Source organism: Pungitius pungitius, chromosome 5 (assembly GCF_949316345.1).
Source record: "Pungitius pungitius chromosome 5, fPunPun2.1, whole genome shotgun sequence".
NCBI lineage: Eukaryota > Metazoa > Chordata > Actinopteri > Perciformes > Gasterosteidae > Pungitius > Pungitius pungitius.
Window position 1 is genome coordinate 20,979,559 of NC_084904.1, and position 24,070 is coordinate 21,003,628.

At 48.3% G+C, this 24,070-nt stretch overlaps 3 protein-coding genes across 3 annotated transcripts; all 3 read right to left on the minus strand.

Moving 5' to 3' along the window:
• Positions 1-70: 70 nt before the first annotated feature.
• Positions 71-8,943, minus strand: castor1 (cytosolic arginine sensor for mTORC1 subunit 1). The gene is made up of 9 exons (XM_037482759.2): positions 8,623-8,943; positions 5,002-5,072; positions 3,838-4,031; positions 3,400-3,535; positions 2,833-2,956; positions 2,617-2,733; positions 2,391-2,473; positions 1,750-1,844; positions 71-1,061 (listed from the first exon to the last, which is right to left on the minus strand). The coding sequence occupies exons 1-9, from the start codon at positions 8,733-8,735 to the stop codon at positions 990-992; spliced, it is 1,005 nt and encodes a 334-aa protein (XP_037338656.2). The 5' UTR covers positions 8,736-8,943; the 3' UTR covers positions 71-989.
• A 367-nt stretch (positions 8,944-9,310) lies between these two features.
• Positions 9,311-14,364, minus strand: nipsnap1 (nipsnap homolog 1 (C. elegans)). The gene is made up of 10 exons (XM_037482760.2): positions 14,221-14,364; positions 12,845-12,972; positions 12,314-12,359; positions 11,921-12,015; positions 11,656-11,726; positions 11,409-11,549; positions 10,646-10,677; positions 10,462-10,556; positions 10,247-10,330; positions 9,311-9,888 (listed from the first exon to the last, which is right to left on the minus strand). Exons 1-10 carry the CDS (start codon positions 14,301-14,303, stop codon positions 9,824-9,826), a joined length of 840 nt encoding a protein of 279 aa, XP_037338657.2. The 5' UTR covers positions 14,304-14,364; the 3' UTR covers positions 9,311-9,823.
• Positions 14,365-14,443: 79 nt separating this feature from the next.
• lrrc74b (leucine rich repeat containing 74B) lies at positions 14,444-22,729 on the minus strand. Its single transcript, XM_037482757.2, has 9 exons — positions 22,052-22,729; positions 21,412-21,551; positions 19,742-19,874; positions 19,109-19,315; positions 17,597-17,706; positions 16,734-16,849; positions 16,501-16,579; positions 15,539-15,634; positions 14,444-15,449 (listed from the first exon to the last, which is right to left on the minus strand). The coding sequence occupies exons 1-9, from the start codon at positions 22,377-22,379 to the stop codon at positions 15,336-15,338; spliced, it is 1,323 nt and encodes a 440-aa protein (XP_037338654.2). The 5' UTR covers positions 22,380-22,729; the 3' UTR covers positions 14,444-15,335.
• Positions 22,730-24,070: the final 1,341 nt, after the last annotated feature.

Here is a 24,070-nt window from a genome sequence, read left to right on the forward strand (position 1 = left end):
TGCAGAATCAGTTTGTTGTCTCCTATTTTGTTTGCATTTATTCCGCCTTATGAGTTGAACAATAAGTACAGACTTTCAATGTTTTATTGGAGGAAGCAGCACAAAAATTACAAATGTTTAAAGAAAACTTTTAGCAGGGGTTACATTTGTAAGTTGTACCAAAGAAAACATCTGGGGGGTGGGGAAGATTAGCTAAATCAAAAAGTGTATTGTGCAAATAACAAGAAATAAGACATAGTGTTACTGACCTCTGGTAATACTACGGTTAAGAAATGCTGACCTCTAAAAAAAAAAAAAGCACCGACTGTCCTGCTTAACAGAATTTGTAGTAGTTTTAATAAGAACTACCTGCACATTCCTTTGAAACCAAACCGGTTGTCAAAAAACAGAAGTTCTCAGTTATCCTTTGCATGGAAATTACTGTCAGATCAACATTCTCACAACTGCATTGCATTTCAAGCTTTCACGCTTTTAAATGGAAAGAAAGAAAAGTGCAGCGGAATGGCTGTTTGGGTATATGGCGCAATGATATAAACATCACTGGAAGACCGAGTTGTTGAACCCCCTCGTGAAACCAACGCCAGTGAGATCATCCGTCCGCAGCAAGATAATATCATCAACAATTCCAACTTCATTAAAAAGGAGAAAGAGTCTCTCAGATATATATATATAGATATATATCGGGGCTTTGTGCTTGTGAACCGGAACGAACGACTGCGTTTGAGATTGTTTTTGAGTGCGTGGGTGAGCCCGGGGGCCCCCAGAGGCCATCCGCCCCCCCCCCCCAGAGGACATCCGGCCGCAAGATCGATGCGACTGGAGGCCTCGCAGACAAACCGCGATGCGCACGCCACGGAGAAGCGCTTTCTGGTGATCATGGCAGGTTCGTCGTGGTTAATACTGCTGGCGATGCAGCGTGCTAGACTAGGCACGGGGTTTAGCCTCTCGCCCCTGGGAGGGGGGGGGGGTGGGGGGGGTGGGGGTGGGGATCAACTCGCGGCTGGTTCTTTCCTTTGATGCTGGAGCATCTGGGTCACGCTCACTATGTCCTCCTCGGGGACCTAGAGAACAGCGGAGAGCAAAAAATAAATAAAAAATAGGTAGAGCAAATGAGCTTTGAACACAACACATCGTCACTTTGTGCGGCTGTTACGGTGATCACTCCACATGTCACACGTGTCGCAGGTCCACCGGGCTTTGTTGCACATTTCTGAGGTTTATGAAACCAAAGATCTAGGAGCTTAAAAGTTACATTACAATGAAACTTCAAAAAAAAAAGCAACGGGCCCATGATGGAGCCTTGTGGGACTCCGTGGGACATATTGAAGATAAAATGATCATGATTGTTTCAGTAATGATTCACTTCATGTTGTAAGTGAAGTAGTTTTGCTCTGTTCCATGTTAGGATGTGTCTTAACTCATTTTATTACTACGGCCACTTGGTCAAGAGCTTTTCCGTTTACCTTTATATGAAAACCATTAATAATAATAATTCCCTAAAGATGGACACCGCAACAAGCCGCAAAACAGGATGATATCATCATCAACGATGAATAGGACACGGTTGTGCAAAAGGGACTTTCATTGTTTTGTTTGAGTCACGATTAAACTACAAAAAGGAACACCGGCTCGTTATCATCTTCCCACATTTGGGAAACAGCCGAGCCGTGAAACAGCCGGAGGTGAGTGTCGTCATTTCTGTGTCAGATATGTGGCGGCGATGAAAGGCGGCGGTGGTGAAGGACTCACCAAAGCATGGTCGAAGCTGAAGGTGCTTATGTAATAGGCAGAGATGTCGCTGTCAGCCAGCGGCTGAGAAATCTGGGCCACGATGCCACATTCATCTGAAAACAGCGAGAGAACCGAGGAGAAAAACACAGAAATTAGTATCCTATGGAGTTATTGAGCCAAATGTAAGATCACATGTATGTAACCATTTTAATGAGACGGAATCTATTACGTCATTTTGTCTGTTCTTTATTAATTAAAAAGCCAACCAGCATGTGGATTGAAAAAAATTCTGACTAAGTAAAATAAATGTAATACAATAAGACAACAGAACAGCTACTACAGGAACAGGAAAAGTTACACAAGTAGTTTATTAACAGATTATAAAAAAACACATTTAATTAAAAAACAGTTGATTTGTAAAGTGAGTGTCTGGTCTACGTTAGCAGAAGATGATGAATCACTGAAAAGGTTTTATAGCCATCTAAAACGAGCCCCGTGTTTACCATGTGAGCGACAGGCATGCAGCACACAGAGAATAACCCGAATGACCTCTGACACCAGTCAGACACCAAAATGCCCCGAGGCCTCCCAGCAGGGGGGAGCAGATCACGCAGAGGGAATCAACACATTTTGAGCTACTCGGAAAAAAAGTCTCTCACCGAAGCCCAGCGGCTGTCCCCCAATGCGAACCATTCTCCACAGCTCCCCGGATGAGCTGGTGAAGAGAAGGTCAGCAGGAAACCTGAAGCACAAAGAACAGGAAATTTCAGAGATGAAGACATGGCCGAGTGCAGAGCTTCAAGGGCTGCACAATTCGTATTTTTTTTTTTTTTTTGGAATGTTTGATCAAAGTTGCTCTGTGGATGCTGCAAAAAGAATCCTCACTGTCTCTGGGCCTCAGTGTCCATCACCAGGGAGATGTAGCCATCGATGAGGGAGAAGGAGAAGAACTTGATGCAGTCCAAGTGGCGGCTGGGAGACGACTGCGCGTCCTCCTTGGGACTACGGGGGAGAGGAGACAAGAGCGGAGACGTGAAGAAAAAAAAAAAACTGGGTCCGGTGCTGCCACCTGGTGCTTTCACGGAGGTACTGCGGCCTCACCCGTTGGAGTAGAAGAGCACGTCGATCAGGGTGGTGGCGATGGACGGCAGCGTGTCAGGGTCCAGGGACATCACGCAGAACTGGTTCTGCGGGATCAGCACCGGGTGGAGCGTCGGCTGGACGGCTGGAGGAGCAACGACGGCGTTTGTGTGGGAGAACAGCTGAACTGGGAGAGTTCCGTTTCGTCCCAATAAACCCATCAACCAACGGATCGCATATTCTAGATGTCTTGTATGATTAAAAAGCAGACATTCTTCCCGGTCTCATACTTTCAACAGTGGTTCTTTCAGTGTCTTAATACAGATCTTTAGTTTTAAGAACGTTTTTTTTTATGCTTGAGGAGATGGAGATATATGAAATATTGTGAAAGCGTGGACACATTTCACAGCATGTCCCACAAACCACGTCCCCACTGCTCAATTTAAGCTATTCGCCATTTGGTAAATAGAACACTGCTGTGGTGCATTTAATGTGTTCAACTCTTTTCATTTCAGGGCACTTTTGCACTTTTGCCCTACCGAACCCGACGGGTGGTGCCGGGAGGAGGAGGAGGTGGAGGAGCCCTACCTTCTTTGCCGTTCTTCTGGAGGCCGTTGGACTCGTCCTGACAGCGGACGGGGACGGACTCGCCTGCCACCTCCCTGTAGATGTTGAACTCCTCCTCCAGGGTGCCGATGACCACCGACAGGTCCTTCTCCCTCACCTGCACGGCACGGGGGGCCAAACATTAACGTCGCAGGCACCAACGCCGAGGGGGGGGGGGGGGGGGGGGGACACTGGAGCGCGTTAACCATTAATTTATTCGCTGACACAAACGCCTGTTGGGTCGTTATCTCGTTTTTTCCGCCTGCTTCACACTTTTTTTTTTTATAGCCCCGTCAGCTCTTTTGGGGGGTTTTTAGATTCTGAGAAAAACACAGACAGCGGGGCTTCTTTTGTCATGGCTAGATTCCGGAGGAGCCATGCGGGCATGAAGGGGGAAGCCTGAAGGAAAGCGGGACTCGCCAGGATGAAGTCGGTCTGATACGTGGAGAGCATGAAGACCGACACGTGCTGCTGGGCCAGCGGGGCGATGACCGACTTGGCGATCTTGGTCACGCCGACCGCCTGCGAGCTGCTGGAGGCGTTGCCGTTGGAGACCACGTTGAGCGGCAGCCAGACGGAGCTCTCGACGTTGAGATGCTCGGAGGGCTGGAGCTCTGGGGGGGGGGGGGGGTCAAAGAGGGTCCTGTTAGCAGCGGTTTGCCATTTAAAAAAAACATGGTTCAAATGGAATTTAAAAAGGTCAGGGTATCTTGACCTTTGTGCTACAAATATTTAAAATTCTTTAAAAACATCTGCAAAAGATCCATTTAGATCTGATCAAGACAACAGGAGCCAGAAATGCCTTCATCAAAGTTATAATATAATGGCTCTTATCTATAGCAAGTTAGTCGGCTTATTGGATCAAATTGCACATGCTTGTTTCTGGGTTTATATCCTTATGGTTCCCCCCCCCTCCTGGTTCCCCCCTCCTGTTTCACCACGGAGAGCTAAAGTTTGCTGCTGCTATTCATAGCGCACAGTGACAACTTAAACCAAAGCGCGCGTGTGACCTGATGCCGATTAATTAAATCAGCGCGTGGGAAGTGTCAAAGTCGGTCAGGATCCAGGAGGTTGAAAGAGAGGCTGCTGTTCACGGCGTCACAACATCTGGGTTGTGTTTCCTTTAAGCCAAACCCCAAAAAACATTACCGATTGCTTTCTACCTCCCGCAGTGAACTCCGTTTTTTTTTTTTTTTTTCCTTCTCCTCGTCGTCGCTCCGCCTCCTAAAATAGCCTCTCGGGCTAGAAGGAGCGCAGAGGAGACGCAGGGAAGCGGAGCAGCTCACCTTTTGAGAGAGCTGCTGCCCGTGTGGAGGGACGGCAGCAGCTGGATGCGGCGTGGGACGGGACACGGTGAATTATGCAGTGGACTTGGTCCCGGGAGGTCAGCTGACTTTCTAGTCACATGGCCCAAAAATTGGAAGCTTTATAGGACACTCAAAGAGACCGGCCGCCTCCTCTGTTAGTGTCATTTTTATGCGCCCCCGAGTTACGGATCGCGATGAGACACAACGTGTTGGACGAGATGTCTTCCCCCCCCCCCCCCCCTCCTCCCCAGACTACATATGCTCCACAAAGCTGTACCTTTGAACCCTTCCTCGTCGAGGACCACGGTGTAGTTCTCCGGCGTCTCCGTCAGACTGAAGAACTTGCATCTGAAAAACAGGAGAGGAGGCGCGTGAGGGGAGGGAGGCAGGGAGAGGGGTGTGTGTGTGGGGGGGGGAGTGTACATGCGTCAGCGAGGACAATCGTCCTTTTGGGGAAAAAGGGGAAGGGGAAGAGGTGCTCCCCCCCCACAAGGCCGAGCCTTCTACTTCCTCCCAGATGACAGTGAGCTGGGCCTTCTCGGCCTGCGGGTGTGGCTGACGTGGTCCTTCGGTCGGGGCTCGGGGGCCAAAAGGCTCGGCCCGCCGCGCCGGGTTCTATTGAATGTCGCTTTTGGGGAAAAAAAAGAAGTTAAAGACACACGATACCTCAAATTAAATGTCTGTATGGGACAAATTCCTCTTGTTCAAAACCCCCAAAAAATACCTTTGGTGAGAGCAACGGCAAGAACATGGAGGTCGGATTGAATTATTCAAGCAACTTGTCTCATTTCGTCCTAAAAGTAACAAAGTCGTAGTGTTAGACTGTCTATTATGAATACTTCCACCCTTTGAGTGGCGTTTGCATTCATCTTCGGTCGAGAGGAGATACGAGCGGCTCCTAGAGCGCCTCACTGAAGACCCCCCCCCCCCCCCCCCCCCCCCTCCCTCTGCTCGTCCGTCGGCTGGGGCCAAGGGCGAGCGGGGCCGCGGCGCTCCTGACTCAGCACAAAGTAATCCCTGCCAGGAGACGGGACAATCGGCCCGGCGAGGGACAAAGAGAACACCAACACTAACAAACAGCTGTGCTAGCGAGCTCAGCCAGCCCATTGTATTCTAACAACACCCCCCCCCACCCCCACCCCCACCCCCACCCCTTCCTCATTTCCTGCTGACCCCTCACCTTCCTCAGCTGGCGGTTTCCTGCAGGTAGAGCGTGCCAAGCATCGCGTGAGCCCAGTGGGACTGATCTAGTGCATGAGGGTGTGGGGGGGGGGAGAAGACGAGCGCGAGGCTCTTGCGTGACACCTGAGGGGGAAGACCGACCGAGAGGGCCCCCCCGGTGCTGCGGTTTCCTGTTTGTGAAATACAGATCAGGAGGATGAAGAAAAAAAAAAAAAAAAAAAGAAGAAAAAAAACGGCTGAGCTTAGCGACCGAAAAGTGACACACATAAAAAAATGGCTTCGCCCTGAAGTGGCGCGATGCAGGCGTCTCCTACGAGGGGGCCCCTGAACGCCCCTTTGCTATTAAGACAAGCGGTTAAGCTCAAACCAAACTACACGTGAAACGTGCTCGCGCTCGAAGGCCGAGGGAAGGTGGGGCGGGTCGTCATGGAGACGGGGGAGATGCAACTGTCAGTTAGGCATTGGGGTTATGACACATAACGCATTATGCTCCCCTGGAAAAAACAAGGAAATGGACTTTTTGTCCCTCCTGCAAGTAAAATCTTCTAAGATCAAAACGTGTCTCTTTTTGGCGTTTTCTATCAGTGTATGTTTGATTTCAGAGGGTTGACCTCAGTCTGTGTGTGTGTGTGTGTATGTGTGCGTGTGCGCGTGCGTGCGATCTCCGACGGCAACCATTTCCAAAAAAACCACCTTCTTCTGTTGAAGCTGAAAGCGACATAAAAGGAGGAGGAGAAGATAAACAACCTAACAACAGGTGGCGAGGGGAAGATGAAGACCACACGAGAGCCTGGACTTTGATCCAGGCCGAGGCAGCGAGGGAGCGAGGGAACGAGGCAGCGGCGTCCTGCAGCTGCGGAAACGCGTTGAGAGCAGGACCGACCCGGTGTTGGAGCGGGACCCCGAAGGCGGATTTTGCGAGCTGAACGCTGCCTTCGAAGTCCCCCGCGAAGACCGATGGCCGGCGTTCTCACGGCCTCCCCTTTTATTCAGAACAAAGGGGGGGAGGGGAGGGGCGGGGGGGTATTTTTGTAACTGAAATCCCGGCGCAGAGGAGGCCGCTTTGTGTACCATGAGGGGAGCCCGAGCCCCCACCATGACGGATCACTGAAGCAGACAAGTAGAACCCCCCCCCCCCCCCCCCTCCGTTCCCAGTGCTTGGCAAAAAATCCCTCCGGGTCACAATTTGGGATGAACGTGGCTCCTCTGAGCACCAGCCTCCTTGAGAATCTGCCATGGAGCCACTCCACACGCATTCTCCCTGGGAGTTGTTCTCTCCTGAATAGCAGAGGGGGGGGGGGGGGGGGGGGGAGGAAGGGGGGAGGGTGCTAGAAGAGAGGGAGTAAGGCAAAAAAAAAACAGCCAACAACAACAGAGGCAATCAGGCTTGTTTGTGCTCCATTGTTTCAAGAGCTGCTACGAGTTCAATCTCCACCCCAGTGTGCATCGTCTATAGTTTGATCAAAAGGGTTGGGGCCTGGAGGGGGGGGGGGGAAGAAAAATAACTGGACAAAACAGCCAAAAACACAGCCCCCCCCCTACAGGATGATGACATAACTCCAAAGCATGCACAACAACACTGGGAAACCATGCACCATGCACACTAATCCAAAGAAAGGGCACCACGCGTGCACATTCTTCCTTTTTCTGGTTCATTCTGGCCTCAGCCTGTACCCCCCCCCCCCCCCCCCCCCCACCCCCAACCGCCCCCCACACTGAAAACAACCGATAGTACTGGCCCGTACCTGGGTACTAACTCAACCACAGTGCGTCCTGGTGTCATCCACTCGCAGCTGTCTGCCACTTTGAGTCGGAGACAAACGAGTGCCCGCGGGGGCAGACAGGTGTGAACGGACGTGACGCGTCCTGCGGGCCGTGACGCGTCCTGCGGGCCGTGGCGCGTCTTGCGGGCCGGGCTCTAAATCGAGCTCCTCGGGCTCAGTCGTGAAGGCACGAAGGGAAAGCGGTCATGGGGGGGTTGTGACTAACAGCGGCCTGGTAAACAGCTTGTTTGGGCTGTTGTGATGCGAAGGGGGTCACGGGATGCGAGTTATGGGACGGCATCAGGGAGGAGGAACATGTCCCGCTGACGTTTGCCTGCTGGACGTCGGGGCAGCGGCCCGAGGCCCGTCCTGAGTGACGGTCGGGCGGCTCCAGGACAGATGTTGAGCTTTTTCTTCCAGCCGTGCACATGTGGGGCAGCCAGGGCTATAAACAATTACATAACAAAAAAGGGAGGATAACCAGGGATCAGCCTTAAACTGGTACTAATGCCAACCTGAGAGCAGGACGATTTGCAAACTGGACGCCGGCTTTGGGTTAGAGGAGGTCAAAGGTCGAGTTGTGCAGGAGGAACCAGGGGTCCTTCTAAACACAGTGGAGGGTTGCCTTTACTTGCAGAAGCAGCAGACAATGCACGGTGGCAATTAAACTGCTCGTGGTTTTGTCATTTAATTATAACATAATGAACGCAATAACACCTCCAATTGTAAAAAAAAAAAAACCTTCAATCCTAAATACTGTAATATTCTGTAAAAACATGTGTAAGCCGAACTACTGCCGACCAGCTCCACGCACCGCGGTGGATCGCTCGGAGCAGCGGGCATGCACGGACTAATTCCCCGAGCAATGGCTGGATGAGAAGCGGGTGGAGGGTTGAGGATTACCGGGGGCACCGGCTGCACCCCCCGGGCCAGTGGTGCTTTTTTATTCTTACCGCGTCCGGTTCCGGAGGAATATCAGCTTAATCAGCGGGTGCGTGAAGTTCACCAGCCCGCTCTTGGATATGCTGAGGACCCGGAGCCTGTGGTCCAAGATGTGCAGGTCCATGTCGTCGGGTGGTGTCCGGCGGCGGCGGCGGCGGCGGCGGGGTGGTGGTGGTGCGCTCGGCTCGGGTGGAGGACGCCTTCCCGGCTGCGAGGTATCATTTAAAGGTGAAAAACACGGGCCCGGACGGTGCAAACAACACCTCCCGCTGCGCTCGTCTCACAAGGCGAAGAAGAAAAAAAAACATCCGACGCAATCCGACTCCCAACTACTGTATATTCAAATAAAGGGACACGCCCCCTTTTCTTAAAGCCACAGTGTATCATTTGGCTTGGGACACTTTTTTTCTTTTCTTTCTTTGCACGGATAAGACAAATTGTAGAGAAAGGTTGATTTTTAGTGAGCTTCACTATGACTGGTGCGCACCTTTTTGTTAACTGGGGGATCCCCGGTTTCCAGTGTTTATGCTAAGCTAGGCTAACCTGTACCTTTATGACAGAAATACAGATCTGTTCCTTTAACTAACGAATTAGCAACTCTCCCAATTAAATTACTTTCACATAATGACATAATGTCATTACCCATTGTTACATTTAGTTTAGCTTTGATTCTATTAACGTTTTTCTTTTAGGTACATGAATAATCTCAACATCGTTCCTGGGAAAATGACCAAACTGTTGTTTTATTTCAAAATATTGACCACCGCACACCGGAAGTTACACAAAGCTTTTTACGAAATCATTTCTGTGAATTTGAGAATTTGTGAACTAGTGAGTCCTGACATGTTTCATTCGATCATGTGTCTACGTGCAGCCACGGCTGTGAAGCGTCAGCGTGATCTCACTCAGTGTGATTCATATCCAGGAGAAAAATAATCACGCCACTTCTTCACCATAACTCAGGATGACATTTAAAGCCTAAAATACAAGTAATGCAATGCATGTCATTAGGCATTTCATTTTGCCAGTTCATCATCATCATCATCATTGTCAAATCAACACAAATACTGTATGGCTGCCACAAAATAAAGGGTTTTTGTTTACACCGTTGAATATAACACAGATTATCCTGCAGATTAACACAACAAATTAAATTTTAATGTTGTTTTTTTTGCTTTCTCAGAGAGATGTTCTCAGCTTGGGGTCGTCTTCTTACTGTAAAGGCGAACTCTTGGTGGGAATCATTATTCTGGACTCCATGCTTCTGATCAGAGGCACTGAGGAAAAGACAGAGAGCAACGAGAATGTTTAACTCAAAGAGTATGGGATTAACGGCAGACACACACACACACACACATTGATGTTCATCAGAACTCACGTTCTTCCCATTCTTTTGCTTTCGTGTTCACTTAAACCCGTAAAACGTACCCTGCCATTTGTCTCACATTATAAATATGATGTCAGTCCCTGAGGACTTTCTGCACTGATCTCTGCTCCTAATCTCCCTTGATAATCCACTCCATTTTTATAATCTAACACAAAACTTGGGTTTTTCAACCATCGACCCAGTGATTCTGTAAGAAAAGCCATAGCTGTGGGTTTTTTGGAGGACAACGCGTGTGGGTGCTCGCCTACCTGTGTAATACACATTAGAATCCCAGCCCTCCTTCAGCCAGGCGGAGTTCCTGGTCTCCTGCCGGGACTGCAGGCTTCCATAAGCTGTAGACACCACGAGCACAACCGCATTTCACACCGACGCTACAGCGCCCCCCCCCCCCCTCGTGCCAAACGTTTCAGGTTTTATTTATCGTTAACAGATCGGGTATCCAGGCCAAACGTGACACACTCACCCCACAAGTGGTGAACGACATAGAGGTCGCCGATCTGCGAGAAGAACCCGCCCACGGCCTCGCCGTTCTCCTGTCTGTACTTGATGGCCCTCGCCCTGTTTGGAAGAGGAAAGACCACCCGAAACCCCGTTAACGCTGGAAAAGGTTGTATATTTGAAGCAAGGTGGACGTTGTGGAGCCTTACCAGTGGTTTCCCCATTCAATCATGGTGCCCGGCTGAAACCCAGGAGGAGGTCAAAGGTTAACACAGCTTTACACACACACACACACACACTTAATGGACACAGCGAGTCAACCCACGAATTTAAAATACTGCAGGCAAAAGGCCTCCTTTCAGCAGCGGATCCAAACGCTGAACTGTGATGAACACAAGACGAGGGGAGGATTACTTTACTCCTGCGAGATGATTGGCAGCCCAAAAGTCTGCAAACACACAACCTCTGGGGAATAGATGTAACGGCAGTGATTGATATGACGGTATAAGTAGTGTCTTGCGGAAAGATACAGCGATAGGCCTTAGAAGGGAGAGAAAAAACAATTGTCATAATGCACGGTTCCATTTTATTACAAGAGAACATCCAAAATACACATTCAGGGTTTGTCTGTTTCTCCAAAACGCAACAAAAAAAGTAGGATTACTTACCACAAAGAATATTTAATAAATACAGGGGGAAGGTTTTTACAAATGTCAAAAATACCTTCTGTAAAATCCTTCTACTCAGAAAGATTACGTTACACATTTGTACTATAAACTTAAGAGATCTAAGACAACCTCATTTATTGAGCCCTTAAAGCTTAATAACTTTGATTGAAACACTGTGAAAACACTAAAAAAAATACAACTGAGGGAACGGACTAACCCTAACCCTAACCCAGATGAAGGGAGCGACGTTCGATCACATGTCCCACAGCATTACACCTGCAAGGTGTGTGAAATATGGGGATACCTTGAGTTTGTAGCTTCGCATTTCATAGACGTTCGGACCTGGTCTCGGCGCCGGTTCGTTCCAGAAACTGAACTCCAGGAGGAGCTGATTTCTCCTGGAAACCAACATTTGAGCCCTCTCTTTCCGGAACTCGTCATACTCCTGAAGGAGAGATTTAAAAAAAAAATATGTGAACGTCTGACACGGCGATTCGAATCGTTTCCTGGCACAAAAAAGAGAGAAACATGACGGAGCGCTTCAGTCCAACCTTGTTTTTGTTCAGCTTCCTCAGGCACTCGGTCAGCGCTGGGTAGCCTCCTCTGTATCGCCACAGGTGCACTGCAGGGAACCAACCAGCAGATGTCACTGCGGCGCCGCGCGAGGAGCCGCGCCGAGGCCCCCTCCTCACCACCCCTCACCCCCCCCCCATATGTTTTCAGCATCCACCTCGAGGCCTTCGGGACGGGGAACACGCCTCTTCCCACCATCTTTTTAGGTTTTCACTTTTCTTTTCCCCCCCCCACCCCTCTTACCCGCTTGGTCCTGCTCTCCGTACCAGGTGTTCCAGCTTCCCACCACCTCACAGGGGTAATTCTGGTCCTGATGGAGCCTGTTTTGCACCTCAGCCCTGCGGGTGAGGGGGGGGGGGTGGTGGGGGCAGCAATGAGAGAAAATAGAAGTGGAAAAAGTGCTGTTCCTTCGCCACAGCGACCAACTAGAGGGCACTCAGAGAGCGGAAAGTCAACATTAACGTTACATTCAAAAAGACTTTGATGTTATGCTAATTTTCCTCGAAGGACACTTATGGAATCAAGGTCCTTCTTGTGAATGAAAAAGCTAAAGCAACTTGGACCACATTTTTAAAATTGTATGGATGGTTATAAAACCTTTCATTTAGTTAAAAAAAAAAAAAAAATCCAACTCACTCCAGACTGTTGTACGCTTCCAGACACTCTGGTTTGACGTTGTGAACTGAAAAAGAGGAGCGAGACCTTTCAGAAATGGGTCTGTGTGTGTTTTTTTTTTCTTCTTCTTTAAATACAAGCAACCATCCAATTCTCCAACAAAGTAATTTCACACTCCGATTCAGCAAAGACTTCTCTGTACAAAAACGGATTCGCTCTCAATGGGTTACGGCTGATGGAGGGCTCAAATTGAAAATCCCAACACGCCGTGATGTACGGCACGCACAAAAAAAAAAAAAAAGAAAAAAAAAAAGATCAAAGCGCCGGGGAAGAAAGAAAGATTCCTCCGCGAGAGACGGACACAGCAATCACCAACAAGGACGTCGCCGTAGAAAAACTTCACAGGCCGCGTCCGTCACGCAACAACTCGCGACTGCCACTTTGACGCTCGTCACATTTCGGCTCCTCGTGCTACCGAGGTCGCTGAGGTCAGACCCCTCAAATGGGCGGTTTGACCCCCCCCCCCGTGAGATCGAGAGATGCTGTGCCTACATTGGATTTTGTACAGGTTGCTGGTCTCCTTCTTTGACAGCAGGTTGGAGTGGGCATCTTTCCTGGCATCGACTTTGCGCACAAACAGGGAACGGAACCAGCCTTTGTCGCCACCCTCTGAAAACCTCCTACACAGAAGAAACGAGATGAAAGAAAGTTTCACCAAAAAGGCTCAGAGCGGCAACACGAGATGGAGAAGTTGTCGTTATTAAAAGAGGAAGGGGGGGGGGCTTTAAAGGATCATGGTGTTATGCGTGACTTATGGGCTAAAAGATAGTCATGCTTTTATCTCATGCTAATGTCCTTTGATATACAAAAAAAAAACATGCATAGTGTATGAGTGAGTGGGAATGTCATAGCTTGCGTCTTCTTCTCACCCACTGTGGAGTGAAATGAAGATGGAATACCATTAACTCGAAGAACTATTGTTGCAGTCGATGAAGCTGCAATCATTTTTTTGAAAGAAAAGAAAATCAGACTTTTAAAGGAGCTGCTGTGAAGTGAACAGGAAGGGACTGTGTGACAGGGACAAACACACCAGTTACAATACCACATTCAAGTGTAAATTCATTATTTAGGGCTCATAATTAACAACCATGTCAAAAATATGACGTAGTGGTACATACATAGTTAATAGCTGAACACAGCCAGACACTCACGTGAACATCAAATCCAATCCTTTGACTTTCAAAGCTGAACTCATTTAAAAATTTGCTTCAATGTCGACGTTAATCTCAATTTGTTCATTTCAGCTCAAAGGGAATGTCTGGTAAATGCCCATTTACGAATCATGCAGCTCCAGTGTCTGTATATCTATTTACTGTCACTTCCAAGGCCGCCCGTCTACGGCTTTATTCATTCTTACAAAATCCACAAACTTTCAAGGTCAGCGAGATTTCTCTTTTAATATCCTTTAGGGCCAATGACTTTAATTGGGAACTATAATTAGAAACGCATTTCCCATGGCTCCCTCTCAAAAATAACACAAATAAAGGCCTTGCATTCAAGCCATAAATTAGTTTTTTTTCCTTCTTCTTCTTCTTCTTCTTCTTAGAAACAGCCACAGAGGAAATGCCTTCAGTGTGGAGGCCCAGATAAGGTCGCTATGGCTTCAGGGGACAAAGTTCACAGGTCCATAAAAACAAAACAAAAAGATCTATAACGCATTGATTCACTTTATCCTTCAGCCATGTGTTAAAAAAATAGAAATACGAAAGAAACAAAAGTGCTGGTTGAAAAGTTGACGATCGATCACAGCGATCACAAAACAGTTACGCGCCAATCCAAAGCACATTTTCTTTAAAAAAAAAAAAAAAAAAGAAAGCACCGCGGCCGCCACCAACGTGAAGCACTTTTTTTTTGGTTTGTTTTTTTACCTGGTCGGGGGCTCGAGCCTCGCGGCGCACCTGAGCAGCTCGCGGCCTCGGCGCCACGCAGAGGGAGCGCCGGTCGTCGCCATGTTGCCCCGCGGGGAGTGTCGGACTCACTGAGAGCCCTGAACGCACCGCGCCGGTTAATGTTCACCGAGGTGCGTTCTCGGACTGCTGGTGGCGACACGCTGCGGATCAATGACAGTGACGGCAGAACAAAAAAAAAAAGACAAAAAAAAGAAAATACGCTACTGAAGGACGTTTTGGAATAATTGACAAAGAAACGGCTCCATTACACCTCTGTTTTATTTAACTTTATTGCAAGAAGGCGTTGGATGTCATGTGATTATAATTGTATAAAGCATATTGTAGCCAAACAGCACTAATCATTTAGCAAATGACCTGCCTTCAGCTTTATGTTTAGTCATCCGCATCCCTGTGAATGGCATTAAACGTCAAATCATGCATCATGAGAGAGAACACCTTTCAGGGCTGAACTTTGGTCATAGATGAAGATCCTTAGGAGTCATAACATTGTAACAAGTTGTGATGCGGTGAAAAGGCCTCGGCCGTGCAGATCATGGTCGGGTGCACGCACACACGTGGGAGGGATGCACGTCTCCAAATGACAGCTTGCTGTACCTAAGCGTGTTTGAGTTGTCCCGCTAAACAAGGTCTCTTATCTAACACTGGGTCGTCCTTTCAAAGCCAGCTTCTCTATTAGACTAGTCATGCAGTACTTAAATCCTCTTTGTGCAACCCACTTTCACATCTTTCCGTACACAATGCGCTGCTCTCCGATCCTCTCCGTCATTCTACCCACCGACGTTATGCAACATCAAATCGGATCATACCTAAAAAGGATCATGCTCAATACCTGCATTGTTTCGCTTTGTTCAATGACTTTAAACAACGCTATATTTAAAGAATGTATACACATGCAGGTCTGTATGCTTGGGAAAATTAAGAAAGTATGAATTCAATAACTTGCATTATATTATCAGAGGAATATGCTCAAATCACTTTTTCAAAAAAGACATCTTTTAAAAACGATATCCTGGCAAATGCCTGAATGCTTTGCTTCATCTCCCCATCTTTTCTGACACAAAAGCACGCAGCAATTACACTTTGCAGGCTTTTCCTTTCCTGAATGCGCCGTGATTTACTGCAAGCGCGGGGAACATCTCTTTCACCGCCGTGTACAAATCTTCAAAGTCCTGGTTCACCGCGACGTCCTGCAGAGAGCCAAAGCAGAGGAGATCACGGCTACGTTTGAGTTGTAGGAGGACGACGGCTCACGAGGAGGCCCCAACGTGCAAGTTACCGAGAAGTCTAACGTCTCCACGGCCGAATCGGGGTTTTCCTGCAGCGCCTGGAGGATCCCGTAGCAGCCGGCGTTCTGGATGGGGTTCCTCCCCACCTGGTCCAGGGCAAACACTGTGTAAGGATGTGCCTTTGGTCCTACCGCTGTTCAATGTGACGGAATACGCTTTGAAAGCATGTTGTGGCGATTCAGCGTTTTGGGAAGACACACTCAGGGGGCCTTCTGGCAAATAACCTGGCACACACCTGCCAATTTTCAAAAATCGGAAATTTTAATTTTGAATTTAATGAAGAAATTACATGTGAAAATTATTTTTTAAAAGTCGAGTTGTTTGACCGTGTCACCTGCCTTCACACTAAGGGGAACAACATCGCTCCTCCTGAGCGAATCACTTGTAACGTTAGCGTAGCACCATGGCTACGCTAACGTTAGCGGTGGCACTGGAAGGGTCTAAAGACTCATTCAACGCACTGCGAGCCGTAGCTTCACATTTAAACACAATGACGGCGCCGACCTTCGCGGCAGGTGAGCGTATTTCCCCCCGAAATGTCAATCTATTCCTTTGAGAAATAAAAAGGCATGCCATCCAGCTAGCAGATACAATTCTCTAACTAGCTGCCACTAATTTAGCTAATAAGCTAACAACTGCCTGTATGTTTTCCAGGTTTAAAGTGAGCTTTTGAACTTTTGTGTGTTTCACTAAATACCTAACCTCTGTTCTCCATTCAGGAGTGCTCATTGAATGCACTTTAAATGCTCAAACTGTAACTCAGTCTTTGCCATTCACTTCTTTTCTGTCAGTGACTCGTAGCAGGCCGTAAAGATGAGCCCCCGAGAACCCGGGACTTTGAAACAGAGTCCAGTGATCCATTTATTTAACCCACTCTATCTACCGTTAACCTCCTCCCCCCCCCCGCCCCCACGTTGTCTTTGAAGCATGGAGCAATCTTTGAGCAGCTTACATTCAGGGATTTGATCGTCTTGTTTACTTTGAGGCCCATGGCTAGATGGATAGCTCCTTCGGGGGGTATTCGGTTGCTACTGTGGCGAGAAATAAAAAGGAAAAAAAACAAGTGTGAGGGGAGCAATCATAAAGTGTTATTTGACTGGGAACTTGAGATGCTGGGTTTTTCTTGATGAGTCAAAGGAGAGGCTGAATGATGGGTTTAGGATCTGTTTTAAGATGTGCTTTTACCTCACGTTCAACTCCTCCAAGACGTCATTGTCCTTCAAAGCCTGTCCCAACGCAACGGCTCCTTCTTTGCCAAAGCCATTGAATGTCAGATCCACTGCTCTGAGGAAAACGTTTCCCTGAACAAACAAACAGAAAAGAATTGGAATAAGTATAGATTCCTTGTGCAAAAGAAAGTAGAACTTAAAAAAAACATGATGAACCAATGGAAGAGCAGCAGAAAATGTCCTGATGTAATCAGCCTCTCAGACCACAATCAATCAGAACTCAGTGATCAGCGTGCCGCTTCTCCTCTGTCCTGCTGCGAGATGATTAATGGATCATTCAGACACTCAATGTGCGTGTCACCAGAATAAAGTTCTAAGAAAAGTGGAATCGGAAAATCTGAACGCTGCGTGCCGAAATTTCAGCCTGGAGCGTAACTTTTTACGAGACGGCAGATTGGGGAAAAGCTCTTTTCCCCTCTTTCCTCCGGCAAAGCCAGTCCCATCGAGTCGAACACCTGTTTGGTGTTAAAGGATTTGACCTGCCGGCAAATTGCATGATTCAACCCCCCCCGCGCCCCCCGCCAGCGTTTTGGTGACTCACTGGACTGTGAGCCGGGCGTTTATATCGGCCAGCATCAGCGTCCTGAGGATGCTGCAGGGGAGCAAATCCCTGCAGCCAAGCTCCCAAAAGGCTCAAGGGAAAGTCTCCACGGAAGAGTAATAACCCCGATGCCCGTAAAAAATATATATATATAAAGATGTGATGGGGTTTCTCATGCACTGCATGGCTGATTCATGACGGAGGCACACACACTGGGCTTCAATCAATCCGATGTGAGTGGTGTAGTGTTTGCAAACGTGGATTGCAGGGTGCGTTACCCCGAGGCCGGCGGCCAGCATCGCCGCTCCTCGCCCTCGAAGGCAGTTCCAGGACAGATTCAGGGACCTCAGGCCCGTGTTCTCTGGCAGAGAGTCTCTCAGCTGCTTTCCTTGGCGTAGAAACAAACAAGAAAAGGCAAATTCTACCTGTTCATTAAACAAAAAAAACTGTGTTTCACATGCTGACTGAATGATAATCAATTGCCACAAAACAAGTGTAATAATGTCATTTTGCTAAAATGGTAGAAATTCATGGAAAGAACGTCTGATAAGTATTTAAGAGATGTCTGAACGTGTTTCATCCCTCTATCGAAGCTGGTGAGGAGCGTAGAGGCAGAAAACCCAAAAGACATCCGTCCCCATCATCATCTCACCCACTTTATCCCAAGGATCAGAATGTGCACAGCACCCGGTGGTTCATAATAATAAGACAACCCCCACCCCCATCCACCCACCCCCGCTCCTACTGTGCTTGATGGAAAAAGCAATAAAACCATAGCATGAATGTCAGAGTGTTTGATCGGTCCACTTTCTCTCCAGCGCGTCGACGAGAGCGAACGGTGTCCTTTGATATTTCACCAGTTGGGAGGAAATAAAATTGAATACGAGGGGGGGGGGGGGATGAATCACAGACACCACGTGACACCGAGAACGTGGCCGGCGTCCCCTTCCCCGCAGGCAGTTATTTGGAGATTACCGCATCAGATGCTCATTGCGTCCGGGTGGGCCATTCGGGGCTCGTCCGCGTGATAATTGAAAGAGGTTTTTAATGAAGGCGAAAATGTTCTTGACCTTTGAATGCCACGGTCTGCCTGCTGTCCCGCTGCCCCGCTTAGCGATAAGGCTAATGGCTTCCAAAAATAAAAACTATGGCAGATACGGGTTTGTACTGAATTACACTGCGCTCATGGTAGTATTTGGTGAGTTTTAGGTGGCTCTAATGCATTTTCATTTATCAATATGACAGAAAAGATAACTTCGCAGTCACTTAACCGGCAGCTTTTAGCAACTGCTTACCGAAGTCTTTCATTCACATGCAAACCGAATAACATTTGAGTAAAATGGTTATTATGTCAGTCACGACATTTAAAAAGATTGAAAATGCGCCATCTTGTTTGTTTGGATTTTTTTTCTGAGGTAAAAAGTAAAAAAAGAAAAATGCCCTTTACTTAACCGAACGTGTATTTGAACATCTTTAGTGCTGTATGCATTAGCACCATCCCACTTAAATAATGATGTTCGACAACGACATCTGGGTTCAGTGTCTGCATGCGTTCCATCACGTGTCCATATATGTATTTGACAGGGTCCAAATGACAGACTGTTAAAAAGCACAAAGGAAGAGAGAGAGAGAGATTGTCATCTGTCATCTCTTTCCTCTGAGCTCTCATCTCTGTGTGCTGGAGTTCAGTGATCTGGATCTGATCTGGAGCTCCTGACGCGAAAATCTTTAACTAATCGACCCGATGGCAAAAGCAGGCAGGCGTCGTCTTTTCCGATGGCCGTTGCTACCTGCGCGCTCCCCCAGAGCGTTGTGGCTGAGGTCCAGGTGCCGCAACGTGCGGTTGGCCACCAGCGCCGGGCCGAGGCGCTCGGCCGACCGGTCCGTCAGGTGGTTCCCCGACAGGCGGAGGCCGATCAGCGTCCTGTTCCCCGCGAGCATTCCAGCCAGGGCGCCGGCCCCGTCGTCCCCGAGCCGGTTGTCGGACAGGTCCACCTCTGGGGTGACAACGTTTATGCTGGTTACGTTTTTGCAGAAAGGGGGGACGCGAGAGTGTGCAGCATGAGTCTGACACAATCGAACGTGTTTTTCCATTGGTTCATAATACTGATATTTCAGAAATCTTTTGTATTGGTCACTGCTTCTTCTTCAGTTTATATCTTCATTTGTAGGTGCGGACATATCAGATGAAATGTTCCTCTACAAATAATCTCTCCCAATCTCTGCATAACACAAAATTGCATGACGAAGAGCGGCGCATGACACCTCCAAGAGCCTGCACGACTCACGGTCCATAGACGTACTGAACCAACATTCAACACGGGCACCAGATATGCTCGCTGTATAATTCAAGGGGTGGAGAAGCGGCGTGTGCGGGGGGTAGAGAAAGTGCGTGTGCATGCTCGAGTGCCGAGCGAAACCACCTGTAATGTGACAATTTTCCTTCAACATCTCGGCTATCGCGGCTCCGCCTGTTCCCTCCATCCAATTGTCTCGCAGGTTGAGCCTGAGGATTGAAGTGTTGGTTACCAGGGGAACAGCCAGGGCTCTGGTGCCCTGCAAAACACACACATCCAAAGTGAATTTTCTTCTGTTTTGTTCACTCCAGTATATTTTCTTCAGTCTGTATTTCAGTTTTTAAAAAAAAGAGTAGATGCACTGATGCAGGTGGGCAGAGGGCGAGAGAGAGAGAGAGAGAGAGAGAGGGGGATATTAAACCTGCATGAGACAAATGAAGCAGAAGGGAGCTGTGTGGAGGCGTGGGTCAGAAATGAAGCTGGCAGAACATGAAAATTATAGTTTCTAGCACGTCTAATGAGAAAGTTGGCTGCATGAAGCCTCATGTTAATTTGATCTTGAACAAAAAAAAAAAAAATTGAAGTAGTGCAAAGGACTAAAGTGTGTCTGAAGGCCTGCAGAGAATCTCCAAGATACGAGGAGCCAATCAATCTGCAAGACATCTTGCAAAAAAAAACAACCTACGGTAGCGGCGCTTTGGCACTTTACTTTGACTCTCTGTGATTGACAGGTGAAGGTTTATTTAAAATCCAATTTGATCTACCTGAAGGATGTTACTGAAGCTGAAACTGGCTTGTTAAGGAAGGGATTTGCTTTATCAATTTTCATTTGCGGGCGTTACGGACCAGTGGAAGCCTGTAGAAATGTCACGCTGCGGTTGCTAGGAGCTCCGGGAGATGCCTTTTTCACATTTGCAGAGGATTTGGTCTCGACTCCCGAGATGTACAACCACAGAGCAGCTCCACGCTGATTCATAGTCAGACTCGTGGGCTCAAATTAAGCCAGAGAGGGTTTACAGGTAAAAAAAAACCCATAATATTTATCTTCAATTTTGTTTTTTGTTTTTATCTGGCATCGCCGTGTACACAAGCCCTTAAAAAAAAGACCCATTAGTTGAACTCAACATGTTGTAATGGACTTCCTGTTTGGTCTAAACCTCCCAAAAGAACCTGTGGTTACGTCTTCGGAGATCTGTGTGCGTGCGAGTGTCTGTGTACACGTTTCCCGGGTTTGCACGCGAGCTAAAACATACACACAGTGGAGGTGGGGACCAATAGTGAGAGAGATGAGGCGCATTTGGCGCCGTTTAGAATAAAAGATCAGACCGTTTACCCCAGAGGTCGAATCAAACTCCAGGTCCAGGCTGGTCTTGTTGGACAGAGAGATCAAATATTTGTAGGTCTTTTTTTCACGGAGGCAGCTGGAATTGGAAGGTCAACCGTTGCTGTGTGTGCAGCGGGATATCAAATGTCAACATCCACTCCTTTTAATTTACATCCACAGCGTAACAAACAGGTTTATCCGCAACCCGAGGCTTCAGTGCAATTGTGGCCGAATGTAATTTTGTAGGAAACAAAATTCAATTTTCAGTCACTCAACTCCGGACGGCGTGCATCTGGTTATTTAGCCGCGTGTGGATGTGGTGATTGCGTCCCTGAGCAGATTCTGTAGTTTACAGCAAACCCCCCCCCCCCCCCAGAAAAAAAACCCTCTCTGCTCCTCCCAGAAAGCGAGACCAACTTCCCTTCAGCAAAAATAAGAAAGAAAAAACATCCCTCCCTCTGGATTAAAGTACCTGAGGCCCCAGGCCGCGATGCATCATGGACAGCTCGCGGCTCTGCATGTGCCGCAGGAAGTAAGAGGCAGGCGCCACCTGTAGCGCGCCGCACGCCTCCACGTAGGCCGCCCGCCCCGCCGCCGCCTCCTCCTCCTCATCTGCGGCATGAATAAAGACAATGGCCGTCTCAACTGTTGGCTATTAATACCTCTTTGTAGAAGGGGAGATGTGGCACTCTCCTCCCAGAGGAGGAGGGCCTTTTCAGTGTGACATTGAAACCCCCCCCCGCCGCCCACCCCACCCCACGGCCGGTTTCCACCCCGTCAGGGACGGCCCATTCATGCACGATGGTTTTTTTCCCCCCCTTTTGGTGAAAAGGTAGCCCGGCACAAAAGGACGTGGATGGAATCATTAGGATGCAGAGCGGGGCTTTGGGGTTTGTGTGGGCAGGCGGACGAAGGAGTCCTTCTGGTCCAGAAGATGGAAAAGACGAAAAAACACACGGGGCGACGTGTGCTATGGATGCGTCTTCCCATCGAGATCGAAAATTCACAGGGAAAACAACGACAACAACAACAACGTCAAACATATCATAAGAGGGAACGTCGCAGTCATGCAATTTCATACCTTCGCTGTCATTCCCATCTCTCTTTTTTACCTCCGAGCTCCAAGTCTGTGCCGTAGTCGTCCTCGGGGCTCACGCTCCCGTGCCCTCGGAGCGCCTCCTCTTCATCATCATCATCATTGTCCTCCTCCTCCTCCTCCTCCTCCTCCTCGCTTTCACCTCCGTCCAGCGCATGCCCGTCGGGCCTCGAGCGTTGGTCCTCTGGCCCACGCACGTCGACCCCTGTCGCTCTTGGCTGCACGGAGAACGAGACGAGCGGTGCGGTTTCGTGACTCCTCAAAGCCTGAGCGAGGAGATCGGGGTGGATTGGCGGCCGAAGCTCCCACATCCTTTCCTCACACCCTCCCTCGTAAACCCCCATTACCAGGCAGCGCAATGCATCGCTGACACTTGCTGCGGAGCTTGCCGTTCTGTGATTAAACTACGTGAGAGTAATTGAGGGAAGATTTGAGGGAGACATTTCGAGTCCCCTGCGTTGAATGCATTGGTGCACGACCACAGGTCAAAAGAGCATGCAATGAAAACGTTGCATTGCGTTTTTAAGCGCGCATTTCCTTAAGGGAAAGTGCTGGGATGGTGTCTTTTACATGTCATGTAGTCTTAATGCCTCTTATGATACCCTTGCAGGTCAAGAACATTCTCAACGAATTCCCTCACTTAAACAGTCATCACAGACAGCCTTCACCTCCCCCCCCCCAGCCGCCTACCTGCGTCCCCTCACGTCCCTTCGCTCAAGCGCTTTGCAGAACTCTGCCGGATGGTCATCTTCCTACCTGTCCCAGCTGCAGCGTCTCGCTTTGTGCGTCTGCAACGTCGTCGTCCTGCAGCACAGGAGGCAGCAGCGGGTCCATGGCCGGCTTTTTCGGGGAGTGATGGTGGGATGCGGGGGGGGGGGCAAAGGAAAACTTTCCTCGCTTTGTTTTCAGACCGTGCATGGGATCTGCGAGAAAGGGGGGGGGGGGGCGTGGGGGTTTGTGCAACCTAAGGTGCTCGGTGGGAGGGTCAAACTCTTTGGGCTAATCGGAGAGGCCGCTGCGTCTCGTCTTCAGGTCAGACCACCAATCGCAGACCCGGTGCAAAGTTCGGGGCCCGTTGGTGTGTTTACACGTTTCCATGGTGCCCAGAGTGCCGACTACAAGCACCAACAGAGGCAGGAAGGGGAGGGGTGGCAAATGATTTGTTAGTGGTCACTGTTTGTCAGGGGGATAAAAGAAAATCTGACCTTTAAACTACAAACAAAACAAAAAACCCATTTGGACGTAAAACAGGCTTTGCTGCAGGAATAAACCTTTCTACTCAGGCTTCTTTTTTTTTTAGACAAAACAAACCAAGCAAATGTGTTGACATGTTCTGTAAATGTTTCTTTATTTGTAAGTAAATGCAAAGTCCTTGCAGTTGATGCATTAAAATGGAATATCCTCAATTACAACAAAGGTCATTACAGCAGAGGCTGATCGGGTCAGAGTTCATAGCAGCAGCGAAACGCAAACACAGAAAAAGAAACTCCTTCAAGAATGTTCTTTTTTTTTTTTTTTTACACTTTAAACCATCCAAAGCCAACCCAGAAAGGCCGGACACAATACGGTCCCACTGACCGGCACAGTGCTGGCAGACACAGAGCGTTTTAAGATATGAACAGGAAGAAGATCACCATGCATGTATTTAATGCCGCTGCCGGTTCATCATCAAACCTAAAAGGATATTTTTTGTTCTTTTTAAGTCAAGCAGAATCATAGTGCTCATTTACATATTCAAAATACATTCTTAGAAAAGATCAAAGTGGTATTCCTTTATATTTTATACTTTGAATATATATATATCTATGGAAGCTATATATATTTATATGTATATATAGAAGCTGTGTATTGTATCGATTGCTTTCCAGCTGCTCATTTTCTTGACGGCTCTCAATCGGATTTATTTAAGCAAATTATACAGTGGCAACACACATCCAGATGAACAACAGTGGGGGCATGGGGAATCCCCCATTTTCTCCCCCCAGCATGAGAAATAGGGAGAAAAAAAATAATATATAGATTCTCGGCAGCTGTG